The sequence below is a fragment of the Pezoporus occidentalis genome, unplaced genomic scaffold (assembly GCF_034315485.1).
Source record: "Pezoporus occidentalis ecotype Australia unplaced genomic scaffold, CSIRO_AGI_Poc_V1 ctg115, whole genome shotgun sequence".
Classification (NCBI taxonomy): Eukaryota; Metazoa; Chordata; class Aves; order Psittaciformes; family Psittacidae; genus Pezoporus; species Pezoporus occidentalis.
In genome coordinates this window covers 2,153,696-2,171,119 of record NW_026912940.1, presented here as the reverse complement: position 1 = coordinate 2,171,119, position 17,424 = coordinate 2,153,696, and the positions used below count along the sequence as shown (strand labels likewise).

General features: G+C 37.9%; 1 protein-coding gene across 1 annotated transcript in view; it reads left to right on the top strand.

The window, feature by feature from the left end:
• TDP1 (tyrosyl-DNA phosphodiesterase 1) overlaps positions 1 to 17,424 on the top strand; it is a 43,908-nt gene that overhangs the window by 18,456 nt on the left and 8,028 nt on the right. The window contains exons 12-14 of the mRNA XM_062638611.1: positions 2,532 to 2,639; positions 4,139 to 4,241; positions 13,848 to 13,962. Of these exons, the coding sequence (XP_062494595.1) occupies positions 2,532 to 2,639; positions 4,139 to 4,241; positions 13,848 to 13,962 (326 nt within the window). The remainder of the gene's footprint in view (positions 1 to 2,531; positions 2,640 to 4,138; positions 4,242 to 13,847; positions 13,963 to 17,424) is intronic.

The window sequence follows — 17,424 nt, the reverse complement described above, 5'->3', positions numbered from 1 at the left end:
TAAAAGCTACTGATTGGAATACCACAGAAGACTGGGAGTAGCAGCAAATTACTGCTAAAGTATCAGAATTAGTGATTTAAAGTCAAAACTAAGCTCTGTGAGTGATAAGGAGTTCTATTCCTAGGAGTGTAAAAATAAATAAAAAGAAAAACAACAAAAAGGCTTTCAAGTTTACTGTTCAAATTCTGGTAATATGCCTTTTCCTCACCCCACACTTGAACTCTTAGTTTACATGATACCATGACCTCTAACTGGCAAAAAAGTAACTACTTCAAGATGTGATTCTGCTCTGTAGAATTTCTCAAAGCTAGTTTCATGTAACTTACTGTATTTATCTCTGAGACTGAATATGCCTGAAGTTTACTGCAAGGTGAGATCAGTCCTGTTTACATCCTCTGCCAGCTGCGTTCTGATGGCAAGTTTACAGTTTAAGATGTGTTAAGCCAATTTGATGAGAAGTATCCTGAAATTGTTTTATTGGCATATGCTTTCATCTTTGCTATGTAAAGCAACTGCTCTTGTATTTTACTTGAGGCTTTTTTTGTAATCTGTTTTTGCTTTTTTATTATCTAAAATATACCAAATTCCATGGTGAGGCTGAAATTTAGCTGTATTAAGAATAGATTAAATGAGATATTGTACCCATCTGAAACCACTTCGAATTCTTTTGGCTTGTCACTCAATTATGCAGTTTGGAGGAAAGCGCGCTTTTAGGTTGAAGAGAAAACATTTATTGAACACTTGTTTGCTAATAGTGCTTTTACAAAAATAATCTGAGTTTTTCTGTAAGATATTTACAATTTTTAGAAGAGACAACCCTAAAGCAACAAAAATCAACCAAGCAAAAAAACCCAGAACACATCCAGAAAACTAATCCTGATCAGAGAACATAAGCGCTCTTCCCTTTTTGTCCTTACATATTTATGCTGTCCTACTAAAGAAAATACAGACAAAATGTATGTTTCCTTTTCTAATTTTAACTTTCTGGAATACCAGTTTCAGTCACTTGTAATTGGAACTAACTGCCATTAGAGTACTGTGATTAGTAAATGGAAGAAAAACAGTAGTAATGTTGCTAAAACACAGTTTGTCATTGAGTAAGGCAGTGAGATCTAAGGAAAATCAGTGTTCAATTCCCAATTCTACTGTTTTCCTGGTTTTCATTCCTGTAATGTGACTGGAGTTACCTAATTATTTTTGTGCCTTAAATTTATGTTTTCCTAAACTGTCAGTTGTGAGATAAAGCTGTTAACAAGAGTCATTGACTCTGTATAGCCTTGCAGTCTTTCAGTATGGAAAGTGTAGAGATCTGTAGGGAAACACAAGTTTGGTTAGCTGTTTCTATATCATACATATCTTGGTCTAGTCTTCAGAAACAGATTTCAGTGTGGCTTGCATCAGCATCTAATGACGTCTAGTTTGTGCCACATGCACATACAGTGTTTCAACTCTTGCCCTTCAGGAATACAGGACCAGTTCTCAGAAGCAGTTTTCCTTCCTTCATCACAGTATAGGGATGTTCAAGTAGGTCTGGACGCCTGAACTGGAAAACCTCTTGACTTAACTCATGTGAAAGTTAGTCCTGAAAGTCAGCTGAGGGTAAATAATTCCAGCCCTTCCACTCCAGTCTTCTCAGGCTTTTAAATGAACCCACTGAAGTTTACTTAAGAAGCTTTTCAGAGCTGATTGATTCTTTATTTGCCTTTTATAAGAGAATGCTAAATTAGGGAATTAAGATTGTGACAACCAAAATCAGAGCCTATTATGTTCCATACTGAGGAAAGAAAAGTGTATGAAAATGTGTATTTAGAAGCCTTCTTCCTGATTGTGAGTGAAGACTAAGCTGAGAATGGAAAGTGCTTCTAAATACCATGATTATATACATTCAATTATGTGCGTGTATTTGATGCTTGTTTACAGTTCTGTAACACTGATGCTGAATTACGGCAGAAATGGCTTGTTGTTTTAAACTAGTTTTTATATATACCTATGGATATGACCTCTACTGTACTAAGCCCTCCAGCCTCTTAGTGGCTTAGAGGCACAGAAAACGGAAGAGAAGAGGGGTAGTGTCAAGAATCTGTCAATTGCTCCCTTCCTCTACTTCATGTATAATAAACTGTAATAAGCTTGGGGAATTTTGTAAGGTTTAATTTGGTGTCAAGTTCTTTTGCCTTAAAGGCATGATAGTCTTCAAACAAATACTGGCTGGAAGTTTGGACTTGGTTCCTTGAGTGCTAGCTGGAGTGGAGGAACGGAAAAACTTGTTAGGAGAGCCTATATACCGAGGAGAATTATCTGTCTGATTTCTTTGTAAAGAAAGGAAATCCTGCCCTTCTGACTACTAGTAAGGTTGGATTTCAGGATTAAAAATTCAGTTAGTGTTTTCAGCCTTTCTGTAAGGGAAATTACTATTAAGTGTGACAAGTATAGTGTAGTATTACTGAGAATATGGCACTGTAGTATGGCAAGTATTTTTTTTAGTCCTCAAAATAAAACTGTATATGAAAAGAACTCCTTTTCTTTTCTAGCAAATGGTCAGCTGAAGTCTCAGGTCGAAGTCATGCTATGCCTCACATTAAGACATACATGAGATCCTCTCCTGACTTCCAGAAGATTGCATGGTTCTTAGTTACAAGGTAAATGATTAACCGTACACTCTCACTTAGTCACATATAAGGTTCTTGTTAATTGTAGGCCTGGGTGAGTTACTGCCATAATCCTTACAATCCTGTAAGTAGTGATAGGAATTTTTGTCTGTATTTAATGTTCCTTCATTGCATTGCCCTTTTTGGTGCTGCAGGTTGCAATGATTGTGTTATGGAACTGTTTGCAATCACACTATAATCTTACCTGAACTTTAACTGCCAATTTCAGGCTTCAGCATGAGCTGAAGTGATAAGTATTTTTAAACCTTGAGTTAAGTTTTTTTTAACATGTTGTACATGAATGTGCAGGTTTGTAAAAATAGATACGGATTAAGCTGAAGTTTATCCTTATGCTGCCTTATCGTTGCAAAGCATGTAGATACCTAGTGTTTGGAATCTGCCCTTTTGTCAGATTGAGCTGTTCTAGCTTGAAGTCTAGCTTTGTATTTCTATTGTTTGGTTCTTAAAGAAGCCAAAAGAGAGAGCAGAAATTTCTTGACATGAGGGGAGACTGTCTTATTGTGAATGAAAAATACACATATGTTTCAGTTTTGCCAAAACTGATTTTTGTGCAACTCTGTATATTACAGATTTTGATCTTTATATCCTTACTTGTATATGCTCGGTCATTTTAATCTTTTTTCCTCTTTATATTCTGTCTAACTTTCATCACGCACTGATATTGCTACCTGTCATAGCAATAGTGATTAAGGTGCTTTTTAAAGGATTTAAGTTGTTGAAATGTGATGCTGAATCCCTCTAATACAGAAATTCATGGTTGGTTTTTTTTTCCCCATGTTTCTTATTCCACAATTTGGTACTATAAAAAAGCATCCAGGATATCAGTTAAAATGTAATGTTTAAGCTTTTGCATTTTGACGTAGAAGTAGATTTTGACAACAGAATTGCATTTATTGTTTGACTCCCAACTTGTTCTACTTCACAGCAGATTACTGAGGAAGGATTAACTACAACATGGTTCTGAAAGCACACTGAAATAAAAATACCTGTCTGATAAATACTTCATAAATATATCAAAGAAAAAAATGCCAGGAATGAAAGATACTGTTTAACACTTGCAAAAATACTTAATGTATTGTAATGTAACTAGTCATAATTGAGCTGACCTTTAATCTTCCTAAGTCATCAAACTGTAGCTATTTACCAATACCAAGTTTCTTTCACCAGGTTCCTTTCTGAAGAAAGAAGATGGCGAGACCATTCAGGAGGCTGAATTAGTTTTGTAGATCTGTATGACACAAGTAGGATTGTATAATTATCCACATGTTTTGTACAAGTATGCTTCTGCTGCTCCCACTGTGCTGTAAAAATAGCAATAAGGAATAACACCCAAATTACTTTCTGTGGAAGAGACTCTTCTGGTAGAAGTGAAGTTCTCTTGTTAGAAGTGTATTACTACAGCTGTGGTACATGAGCATTTTCTGCTGTGAAGATTATGCCTTACTGAAAGGCTTTCTTTCTCTTTGCAGTGCCAATCTATCTAAAGCAGCTTGGGGAGCTCTGGAGAAAAATGGCACCCAACTGATGATCCGTTCTTATGAACTCGGAGTCCTATTCTTGCCTTCAGCATTTGTAAGTTCATAGTTCAAGTACAAATCCTGGGATATACTGAGAATCTGCAAATATTGGTGCATGCTAATGTGACTAAATCTACTTACCAGGTTCTGTGTTTCCATGTTAGAAAGCTAATAGCAAGTGGAGTTGCACAATGTAAAGGAGAAAGAGTCTGTTTTCCTACACAGCAAGAATGGATTTAGTGTTGCTGTGACTTTTGTTATGTTCCTGAAAGGCAGTAATAATTTAAACTGTAATATATACTAAAAGCTGGTGGAAAGGATGATCCAGTCTCTTTTGTGCTTCTTAAAACTCAGTTGCGAGTGCATATTCACATTGAAGTGATGTGTGCGAGTTGTAACTTGAAAAACAATTCCTAATGGTACACTGATTGATGTTCTTCTTTCCCCAAAATTCATTTGCAAAGCAATGTCTGTCTCAAAACTTTCTGCTTTGAGGATGACTTTCTAATGCCTCTGGTAAAATCTCTGATGCAAATCCAAGAACACCTTCATAACAGGTTGTTCAAAAGCTGAAGGATTGTATCTTCTAAACCTAATGTGACGACAGTCTCAGTCTGTAGAAGACAGGTTTGACCCAAAATAACTTCCAGTGTGTGGAGGATCAGGAGACATGAAACCTTTTTGTTATAACTAAGGTCCACCTACCTTGTAGTCTAGTCTTAGTGCAGTTGTAGCAGATGCCATGGGGATTAGCACAATAAACAGTGTGCATGTGATCTCTTTAATGTATGTTCCCTATGATTTTTTTTAAGGCTTTCCAAACAATGATGGTTAGTAGCCACAACTTGGATTGTTCTCTTAACACATCAAGTTCCTTGTTGAGCTACTCCTGCTGGTTTTTAGCCCTCTACAGATCCTGTGGTAGTGACTCCCATGATTTAATTGTGCAGTGTATTTAAGAAAAAAAGCTTCCCTTTAAGATTATTTTGTCTTATTTAGATTTACTGCCTGATAGTGGGGAGATGCAGATTTCTTGTTCCTTTTTTTTTGATTCTGCCTTCTTTCTGGTGAATCTGCTAGTAAAGAAATGTTATCAAGAGTAGTTAATCTGTGATCAGAAACCATTCGAACTGTCCTGTGTGAAAATTCTTATTTTTAAGAGGAGAAATTGCAAGTTTATCTGAAAAAACATTTATATACTAAAAGTCCATAGAAATATTTTTTCTGATGAAGAATACACCTTTCCTAGATAATGTTTACAAGTGTTCACATAATGTCTTGTAATTTCTGTTGATTGGTAATGTACAAATGAATATTTACTAATATTATAACATTGTAAAAATGTTTACTATAACTGTATAATTGTAGTCTCCTAAGATTGCAATATTAAGATTGGTTTCTGGTTGTAAGTAAAGAACCCCCTTATCTCACTTGTAGTAATGCGGTTTCTAATACTGTGAACCTTAGAGACAATCTCAGTTACTGTTCTCCAGCATGGTTTATGTAGAAGAAGACTTAGCAAAAATACATTGGTCAGACTGAAACGAGAAAACATCCTATGACTTCCTATGGTAGGATGTGTTGGGTTTGGTATCACTGCACTCTAAACAAAAAAAAAACCACCAGCATCATTTGTGTAAATAACTGATAATACCAGAATAATGAAGTGTTGGGCAAAAGAACTGTGCAAACAGATTTAACTTTTAACAGCAGTTGACCTCAAGGGACAAAACAATGTTCTAAGAAGTTGGCTGCTGTTATTTCCAGATGCTGCCAAGCAACAAATTTACATATGGGACTGGTATGATTACACGTAGTGAATGAAGCTCTTCATATGAACATAACTGATCACCAGATTGCGTAGTCATTTTACGTAATTTGGATATTCCTGTTCTGGCTCTGGTTTTCCATGCATTGTTTTGGAAAATATGCTTCAAAAAGGTAGAATATCAAGAATAACTGAGTTAGTCTTTTTGCCAAGAGTGGTCATACCTGTTTCAGATCTGAGCAATATGCAAGATTTTCACTTAAACCCGAAACAACCCACAAACGACCACCCCCTACCATGACAGCAGCCTGTCCAAGGCTGCTCTCACTCCCTACTTGTACTGGCACTGGCACTCAGAGGATTCCTTGTGCTTTAAACCAGCTAACATAATGATGCCTGAATTCTTTTCCAATATTGGGTACGTGCACAGCTGCTTTCTCTACAAATTGAAATCAACAGGTATTTTATAGCTGTATCTCCTGCAGAACTTGAATCTCAACAGCAGGGTACTGACTAGCTGCAGGGTTTAAAGAAGTTCTGTATAGCCCTTCATCCAAATGAGACATGGCTCAAGACATGGCTCAAGACATGTTGTTGATTCTTTTTGCCTCAGTCTTCACTGGCAAAGGCTCTGACCACACCACCCAAGTCTTGGAAGGCAGACACAGGGACTGTGAGAATGAAGACCTTGGGCCCACTGTGGGAGAGGATCTGGTTCGAGACCATCTTAGGAACCTGAACGTGCACAAGTCCATGGGTCCTGATGAAATCCATCCGTGGGTCCTGAAGGAGCTGGCAAATGAAGTTGCTAAGCCACTGGCCATCATATTTGAGAAATCATGGCAGTCAGGTGAAGTTCCCGATGACTGGAAAAAGGGAAATATAACCCCCATTTTCAAGGAGGGGAAAATGGATGACCCTGGGAATTACAGACCAGTCAGTCTCCCCTCTGTGCCTGGCAAAATCTTGGAGCAGATTCTCCTGGAAGGCATGCTAAGGCACATGAAAAAACAACAAGGTGCTTGGTGACAGCCAGCGTGGCTTCACTAAGGGGAAATCCTGCCTGACCAATTTGGTGGCCTTCTATGATGGGGCTACGGAACTGATGGACAGGGGTAGAGCAGTTGATGTCATCTACCTGGACTTGTGCAAAGCGTTCGACACTGTCCCACACGACATCCTTGTCTCTAAATTGGAGAGACATCAATTTGATGGATGAACCACTCGGTGGATAAAGAACTGGCTGGATGGCTGCACACAAAGAGTTGTGGTCAATGGCTCAATGTCCAGCTGGAGACCAGTAACGTGTGGTGTCCCTCAGGGATCGGTGTTGGGACCAGTGTTGTTCAACATCTTTGTCGGTGACATGGACAGTGGGATTGAGTGTGCCCTCAGCAAGTTTGCCAATGACACCAAGCTGTGTGGCTCAGTTGATACGCTGGAGGGAAGGAATGCCATCCAGAGGGACCTCGACAACTTTTGTTCGTTCAGTGTAGCTTTAACATACTATCCGGCAGATTAATCTTAGGTGAAGATAATGATGAACTAGGAATAGACTGACAGTTGTAGAAAATAGATTTTCTAAAGTATGCTGTGTTTGGCTGATTTTGTTTGCAATTAGAAATATACAGAATACAAAGTAAATGAAGTGCTTTGAGGTGTGACCGAGTGTTCTTCGGCCTCAAGAGACTCAGTATGTTCCAGCTATTAGAATGCCAATATAATACTGCCAATTTCTGGTAGTTCTGTTTCTTCAAACTGTTTCATGCAGCTTGATCGCAAAGCTAATGACACTTATTCTGGTAGACTTTAAGACTTAGCTTTGTGGAATCACAGAACAGTTTAGGTTGGAGAAGACCTTAAAGGTCATAGTCCAACCAAAAAAAGATTCCTGGCAGCAGTGCAGTTTGAACCCATGCTCACAAAGAAACTAAAGCCTTAATCCAGGTCCTTAGACCACTTGGCCGCAGTACCTTGGTGGATTTGGATAGCACACACTTAATATTCCCAGTCAAAAACTCAACGAACTCTGCGGTTTGTGCCTTCTATTTTCTGCTGAATACAAATTTGGAAGTGGGTCATTCCTCACTTGCCATCTGTTGACTGCAAATTTTCATCTGGTTTTTAAAATGCTTCCAGAACTTACTCTTTGAGGTTTGGTCTAGGCCTCTCAGGCTCTCAGAAATATGTTGAATGGTTGTTCTCAATGTAGCAGCAGCTGTTATCACTTACAGTTTTAGTGTCTAGGGAAAAATCAGCTGATGCTGACATTAGATCACATGCTTCTCTTGATTAAAAAATGTTTGTAAAAAAAGATTGTGTCCTGTGTTTGAACTGCATTTCCCTTTCTATCTCCATTTCTATTTCTCACCTCCTACATTTTTACTCTCACTTGTGTTCAGCTTGCTCTTTCAGCTGCTGGGGTTTCCTTTCCAGAGGCTGAACTAAATTACATCTTTAAGATGTAAAATGTTGAGAGTGCCTTGTCATCTAACAGTATGGAGTTCTGGGAAGCATTATGCATATTTTTTTTTAACTTTTTTTTTTAATGAACTGTCTAATGAAAACCTTTTAAAATAGTTCCTTCTCACAGCTTCTGTGTCTTGATAAGGTTCTAAGAGAAACTGAGCTTGTAAAATGATAATTTGTGGAATAGTTAAATTTTCTGAAAGGTCCGTTGAAGAATATGGTACCAGCCAGTCAGCTTTTGGAAATAAAAAGAGAAATATAGTAGTTGCTATTAAACTGAGAACTTACCCTTGACTGCCAACTAAGTGCTATCAGATGATACAATTATATCTAGATAATCGGTCACAATTAACACAGTGTTGCAGAATCTGAAATACTATATGGTGAATACTCGGTGGTAATGAGTAATATTTTCTTTTATAGCTGCCTGTGGGGATGAGTGAGCTGCATCTGCATCAGAGAGCAGCCAGCCATTATGTGTGTGTGTGGTCATCAGAACCGAACTGCTTATATTTTTGCTGAGTTCAAACAACTGAACCAAGCACCTTAGGCCATAGCTCAACTTAGACCAGAACCAAAATCAAGTAGGTTAAGCTATTTGACTGTAACATTAACTTCCAGAGTAATGTACCACTTTCTTGTTTGGTTTATCTAGTTTCAGATGAAGTTTTCTATTCTGTATGAAATGGAGTGGGTGTGGGGAAATAAATGCAATATAGGTAAACCAAGATTTTATATGTGGACTTTAGGATGTTAAGCCTTGCTTTTAGTGTTCACTGAACTGCTGCAGAGTTTTCAAAGTCCAGTGGTAAAGACTCCCAGAGGCACATTTTTCCAAGCCGAGGAACTTTGGATTTTGTCCTGGTTTCAGCTGGGACAGATGTAATTTTCTTCCTAGTATCTGGTGCAGTGCTGTGTTCTGGCTTTAGTCTGAGAACAGTGCTAACACACCAATGTGTTAGTTGTTGCTCAGAACTGCTTACCCTGGTCAAGGACTTTTCAGTCTCTCATGCTCTGCCAGGGAGGAGGTGCACAGGGAGCTGGGAGGGAGCAGAGACAGGACACCTGACCCAAATTAACCAAAGGGGTATTCCATACCACAGCACGTCATGCCCAATATGTAAACCTGGGGGGACTTACCCTGAAGGCCCAGATCGCTGCACGGGTTGGGCTCGCTATTGATCGGTAGGTGGTGAGCAAGTGTATTGTGTGCTCCTTTTTTTGTCATTGGGATTTCTTCCTATTTTTTATTATTGCTATATTTTACTTTAATTATTAAACTGTTCTTAACCCACAGGTTTTACCTCTTCGCAATTCTGTCCATGACACCAGTGGGCAGAGAGGGGGAAGAATGAGTGAGTGGTCGTGTGGTATTTGGTTGTGGGTTGACAAGTTTAGGAATCTCAATTTGTCACTTCTTTTGGCTACTTGCAAAGAAATGTTCTCATACAGTTGAGTAAAGCTTTGTTTCGAATAAATGCACCTTAATACTGAGGATTTCATTGTATATTCTCCTGACCAGAGGAACATGGTTACTGTAAAGTTTGTGTGCATCCTTAATTCTTTCCTGCCAAAACTAGTGATTTTTCTAAAATAGTTTTGTTGGGCTAAAAATGGCTTTGGGCTAGAAAATAGACCTAAAAATAATTTTTTTTTTTTTTTCTGTTTACTGGCATGGGACAGGATAGTCTCATAATCATCTGCTGGAATAATCAGCTGTGTCCTGCTTCAAAATACTGTACTGATATCAATGTGACTTCCCACTTGAGTAGAATTTCTTGGGTTTTTGTTTGTTTTTTTTTGTTTTGTTTTTTTTTTTCAATAATCTGCAGTCTGCCTTGGATTTGGGCGGGGGGGGGAGCTGGGAAGTAGGATTTTAAAAGCTGTTCTCCTTTTCCATTCACCCTCCCAATGCCTGCATGATGCTAATGTACTATAAAGTTGCATAAGTCCAAATGAAAAAATGCTTTTCCAACTGAGAAATGTATTTCAACCCTTCAAAATGCTTTGCTGTAAGTTTCAGTCAAAGAACAAAATACAGTTACAGAGGGGGAAAAAAGAATAGAATATGGCTGAGGAAAATTTACAAGGCAGGCAGAATTTTTTCAAGCAAGATCCTGCTGGTTTCTTTTTTGGAAACAGCAATGAGAGTTGCCAACATCCAGGAAACGCTTAAAACAGACAAAATGTGTGACTTATTACAATTTCTGTGTGAAGACAGACACGTGAGAGTTATTTTTAAAAGCATGTGAATCTCCTCAGAGAGCCTTGTTAAAAAATGTATTCCATAACCTAGATTCTTACTCCACAGTATTTTGAGGAAAACATTTCCCGAATAGAAGATCTCTACAGGTTAGAGTCTGGCAGACAAATAAAACAACTTTAGGATCAATTGTTGGAGTCTAGTGGGATTGAAAGATGGCATCAGAGAAGAAAGCAAACTCTCAGAAGAGAGGAAAATGTAATGGGTGACTACTGAGGAGGAGCAAGGAAGAGGAAGGCAAAGGTGTAGAACAAGAAAAAGAAGCAAAATACCTGAGAGGAAACACTGAAGTAATAACAAGGCACAGAGGGTAGAAGAAATGCAGCAGAAACAAAAATATTACTGGGTTGAAAATAAGATGGGTAACAGGAAAGAAAATGAGATTAAAAATGTCCTATAAGTGATGCTGTTTTCTTTCATGTTGTGTGAAAAGCACCCCCTGCTATGAATTGGAATGGAATACATGTGGCATAGTTCTTGATACTGGATTTAAACTGAGATTTCTATGTATGTACATAGAGGCCTATGTAGGAGGTGTTCTGCACTGATTTGATAGCTATGGTTACACAGATTTTAAACTCGGATGATGCTGGGCAACAGGTGTGTAACTTGGCTGCTCTTGATCAGGCATGCATATGAAATTCATTGTAAAATAGGAACCAACTCGGTACAACAGAGAAGCCTTCTCTGCCATTCCATGTTTCTCCCATAGCTGTGTGTAGAAGACAAGAGAAGCTTACAGGTGCTTGAGGCAACCAAGCCTCATACAAGCCATTTTAGTTTGCAATTTAAATGTCACCTTACTTAAGAGTAATGTAGGGCTGCCCGCCACCTGGACTAAAACCTGCCTGTTGTGAGTTGTTTGTGTTTGTTTTGAACATACTGCTTGCTACTTAAAGGCTAAGCTCTACAAAAGGCTGTAGCCTGGTTTTAATGAGGTTATATGAAAATTCCACTGACCTTAATGAAGTAAGGAAGAGAAATTAATTTTCATTCACATAGACCTTCAGCATGACCTTATTTGCTTGTTTTCCCTGTTATTTTATTTGAAAGGCAGTGGCTTTTATGCAATCCCTGAAATAATACATGTTGTTTCTTACTTCACAGCTAGCAATTTCCTGTTACCTTGGGTTAGGGGACAACAAAAGCATCTGTATTCTAGAGGAGTTTGTTAAATTCCCTTTCTGTTCTTTTTTTTTCCTCCCTTTTCTCTGTTACTATGATTCTTGGAATATCAAAGAAAAAGGCATAATGCTGCTTTCCATCCAGTGGTTTGTGTGGTCATATGAATGCCTGCTTCCTCTAATTTAAAATGCTAACATTTGATGAAGTAAAACTTCAGCCAAAAAGAACTTGCAGTATTGTAAAAGTATTGTATATAGATGAGACTATCAGTTCAGCCAGCATGTATGTTTGAATAATATGGGACTGTTTAGTGGTAGTTAAAACAGTAATCCAGTAGAACTTGGACTCATGACTCCTACAACTTGGATAATATGTACATTGACGTTTGGACATGAGCCAGCAGCGTGAGCTCGCAGCCTAGAACACCAACTGTATGCTGGGATGCCTCAAAAGGAGTGTGACCAGCAGGTCAAGGGAGGTGATTCTGCCCCTGTACTCTGCTCTTTTGAGACCCCACTTGGAGTACTGCATACAGCTCTGGGGCCCCCAACGTCAGAACAACATGGACATGTTGGAGTGGCTCCAGAAGGCCATAAGAAGATGATCAGAGGGCTGGAGCACCTCTCCTTTGAGAGGCTGAAAGTGCTGGGTTGGTTCAGCCTGGAGAAGACCTGTAGACATCTTTTTAGTACCTGAAGATGGCCTCCAAGAATGCTGGAGAGGGACCTTTACAAGGGCATGTAGTCAGAGGACAAGGGGGAATTCTTTTAAACTAAAAGAGGGTAGATTCAGACAGATTAAGGAAGAAATTATCTACTGTGAGGGTGGTGAAATACTGGAACATGTTACCCATTGTGAGTACACTTGGAACATTCAAGGCCAGGTTGGTGAGGGCTCTGAGCAACCTGATCTCGTTGAAGATTTCCCTGCTCATTGTGGAGGGTTGGACTATAGATGACCCTTAAAGGTCTTTTCCCACCCAAACTATTCCAGGATTTTTTTTTAGGAAGAAAAATACAGTTCTTAGAATTTCTAATTATTTCTAATAATTTCTAATTATTTCTAATGTCTTAGAAATAATTAATAAAAGATTGACAGCCTTTAAGTTTATAATCTGTTCTAATCAAATTATACTTTATTGACCATAGGCTATTGGAAATCTCAGTATTAGAGATTTGCTTTTGTGTAACTCATTATAATTTATGAATGGGATCCAGTTTGGAAAAATGATGAAGCAATATCATCTACTGAAGTTACTTGAATCGCTTGAAATCTGTCTGCTCTTGTATTGTATTCTAGCTTTTTTTTTTTTGTAGTCCTTAATCTTGTTTGAAATCCACTGTTGTTCTAATGTGAATATAGTCTTTGAAACTTTTATGCAAGCAGTTACAAATCTTCATTAAAGTCTTTTATCATATATGGCTAGTGTTATAAAAGGCATCTGAAAAGCACAGGTTGGAAGACTTGTTTCTGTATCAGAAGTTGAATTTTAAAAATTCAGCTCATGAAGCACACTGAACTTCTAATATGGTCTGGATGAAGCTAAACAGCAAAGAGAAAATTTTAAAAGCTTTTCCCCTTAGTTAAATGCCAGAGGTGTTTTGTTTAATAATTAAAATTTTATTCCAATGTCTGTAAGCATTTATGCAAAAGCAGCAACATCTTGTATTGACATGCTGCCCATATGGCAGCCTGTCACAAAGACCTTACTCAATTTAGGTAGAATTGTTTACACAAGCAAGGCCACAAGCGTGTTTACCTAGTGAATGTGGAAAAAGATTGGTATACATGTAATGGACTGAGAAGGTAGAGCATATCCATTGTGGACCCAAGCCAGTGAATGTTAAAGAGGAGAGCCTAAAATAGTAGTAATAAGAGAAGCTGAGTTGTTTAGGAAGTATCTAATCTCAATAATGGAGGAAAAATATTTTGTTTATTAAAATAACTCATTGAGAAAGAATCTGTTGTGGATTAGGTTTGTCTTTTCCCCCCAGAGCTACTAAGTCTTTCTTCTGTATGCTTCCCTTCCTTCATAGGGATTGGACAAAGGTTGCTTTCATGTGAAAGGAAAAATGCTTTCAGAAAGTGATAATCCAGGAACGTACTTTCCTGTACCTTTTGACCTCCCACCAGAGCAGTATGGAAGCAAAGGTAAGGTGTGACTTCAGAAGAAAAGTTGGTGTATTAGATACGAAGCAAACTAATTTGAGTAACTGTGAGTCATTGGAATACTGCTATGTTCTGAAGCTTTATTTTAACATTTTTGTGGCATGACTGCATTTAAGGTTATATCAGTCCCACATTCTGCTTGTGATTTCAAAGAAAGGAACTATGCAGTCTTTTTGTGCTGTTTTATTTCATTATCACTTAAGTTTTGTATCAACAAACTAAATACTACCTTTTCATTCTTTTTCTGAAATTCTTTTATACATTAGGAAAATAGATATTCTTTATGGAACTGTAATGTTTTTCTGCAGAACTCACGGGAGAAGGAGTGTTAAAAGAGCCCTGTTTGGAAGAGAGCAGGTGTTAGGAAAAAAGCTAGTCCTTTGGAAGTGGGGTGAAAAAAGAAATATTGTAGAGCAAATGTGAAAGAATTGCTGTAAATTAGAAGATGGAAAAGTTGCTTTTGTTCCATTCTGTATTTCATAGTTTAAGACTTCATTAGCTTGAAGATTTATGTTGAAATCCTCCTGGAGGGGCAAAAGGGTTATGTTTCATAACACTTGAAAAGACTTATACAATCTCAACCTCCTCAGCTCCCGAGACTCTCTAGAACATGCAAATCAGGAAAGGGCTAAGTAAGTGCTGCTGTGGGGTGATGATGGCCCCAAAGCCTAAAAATACATTGAGGATAACGGTGTTGATGCACAACCTGCATTATTTTGGGTTTTATATTTTTGTTCTTTAATGCAAAAAGATTGTGACAAACTTTTTTTGAGAAGCCATGATCTGAAAAAAGGTATCATCTACAGTAGACCCTGAAATAATGGGTAGTAATAAGGAGCTCAGGAAAGACAGTGTTTATAGCAACTCAGATCTTTGAACAAACACATGATGCAGGGTGAAAAAATATTTAAAAGCTAAGAAGTAGATAGACTTAAGAGTTTTATATAGTAAATAAAAATAAAAATGCATCATTTCAGAGTGACTGAAGTCTCCGAGCAGGATCAGAGCCTGCAAGCATGATGCTTCCTCTAGTTGAAGTAAGAATGCTTTGGCAGCATCCTCTTGATGGGGTGGCCTGTAGTAAGCAGCAACCATGAGGTTTTCTTTGTTGGCTTGACCTCTGATTTTTTTCACCAGTGATCTCCCAGCCTGTTTATTGCTGTTTTTCAAACACACCTCTGTGCAGTCAATGCACTTTTTTTCTTTTTTGCATTGGGGGCACCCCCCCCCTTTCTTCCTTGCCTGTCCCTTCTGAACAGTTTATAACCAGTGATTGCAGCTCTCCAGTGATCTGATTCTGCGGTATCAGTTAGATCACAGTGGCTTCCAGCTCCTGTTTGTTACCTAAGCTTTGTGTGTTGGTGTAGAAGCATGTAGCTGTACTGTCATTTTTTAAGAGGTACAAGCCCTAATTCTTCTGCAGCATTTCACAAGTGTTTCCCTGTTGGTTCCTAATGCATCAGCAAAAAGGCTCTTGCCTCACTTGATCAGGTGAATCCCATCAGCTCCCAGCAAACCTGGTTTCTCACAGATAGATCCATGATCGTAGAAGCCAAAACCTTGAGTATGGCACCAGCTACACAGCCAAGTGTTCACCTGTTCAGTACAAGGCATGCTACTTTTGTAACTTCCAAAGATGATTTTTCTGCTTTAAGATCTTACTACTTAAAAGAATTCTTAATTTGCATTTTGGTTTTCTGAAGAAAAAATACTGGCTAATGTAGAAGTTACTAATGCAGTCTATTATACTGGTTTAGTGTAAACCATGCTGGCCATTTAAGTACTGTGAATGTTGTTCGGGGAGTGGTAGCAGTTGTGCTGGGTTACTAGCTAACTGAAGGGGTAAAATATGCTACAGCTGCCTGTTGTGCTCTGGGACAGGCATGCTAGCTAATGATTAACTAATGCTCCAACTGATGGGTTTTGAAAGTTTTTTTCTAAAAGGTCATACTTAAATTTTTGGAAATTTTGAAACAAAAGATTCAAAATCAGAATCCATGTGTTACATATAATGTCATCCCCATGCAAGAATATAGTTGTATAATTAACATTGTTGTTGTTTTAATTCCTGCATTTACCCTAATGAGTCAGTGAGTTTTATGCATATTTCAACAAAGTGTAAAGATTTTTTTTCCAAATCCTTTTTTTCTCTTTTTTTGCATGGAAAGCTTATTGCTTATTGCTGTAGAGAACTTACTTGTCTGTAGTTCAGCTTTTGGGTCTCATATTTCTCCCATCATATGAACAGATGACAGGATTCAAGTTGTCTAGACTTTGGCAATGGAAGCAAAATCAACTATCTGTGCCTTTTCACATCTCTTTCCTGAATATTCTGTTTCAGTTGCTCAGCATCCTGGTGGAAAAGATGTTTAAAGAATTCTCATGTTATGGGATGGACTTATAAAATAATCTGTCCCTAACAATACACTTATCAACTCTCAAAGTCTCTGGAGACTGGTATAAATAGATTTGTTTTAATAGAAGCAAAAATGGAAGTAATTATTTTTTCCCTAAAGAAACCATATTGACTGATCCTTACAACTGAAGGAGAAAAGGCTCTGGGGGATTTTCCATGAACTCAGATTCTCTAACCCTGGGAAAACAAAGTACACATCCCTTTCAGTTAATCAGAAAAAATCTATTAGGAGCAGGAGGGAGGATAAGTGGGTGGAATAGTGAACAGATAGTCAGGAGTAGGGCCATACATTTGCCATGTGAAGTTCTAAGTAGAAGATAGGTATACTGAAATACATTGTTTTTTCTTGTACTTGTGCAACATCTAATCTTGGATCAGAGATACTCAATGTTACAGAATTATGTTATTATCCAATGTAACAAAGTGAAAGAAAAACAGTTCCTTAGTTTGTGGAAATTAGTTGCAGAAATTCTTCGTCATTCTGTCACAATGGCTTTCTGTCATATTAATTGGCATTTATTAGCTGGGACTAGACTTCCAGTGTGAAAACTGTTACAGTGAAGTAAATACATCTTGAAAAGCAATAAAATACATGTCAGGACATACAGTGATAAACTTGTCAGTAATGATGTAAATAATCTCCCTGGTTTCAGCCATCATAGTTTGCGAGGTTGATCCACAGTCTTTTAAAGTCCATTAAGTTCAATAATAATAAAGTAATTTGATCCCTATCAGATGTCACTGATAGGCAATTATGATATATCATCTCTGTGATACGTATTTGGAATTTTCCTGTTGTTTTCATTTAGCTTTCAGCTGTGTTTCAGACTTGCACAAAACCACATTTTACAATACATGGACAGGTAAATTCCATCTAGTTGTGCCAGAGTTATTTGAGCTTTCTGAAGGGAACAGAGAATAAAATTTAACTGGGTCTCAAATCATAGCTGGTAACAGCATGGCCACATAAAGTTGAGATGAGTTTGTAATGTTTCTCCTTTAAGAGAAATATTTTCACATTGAATAGC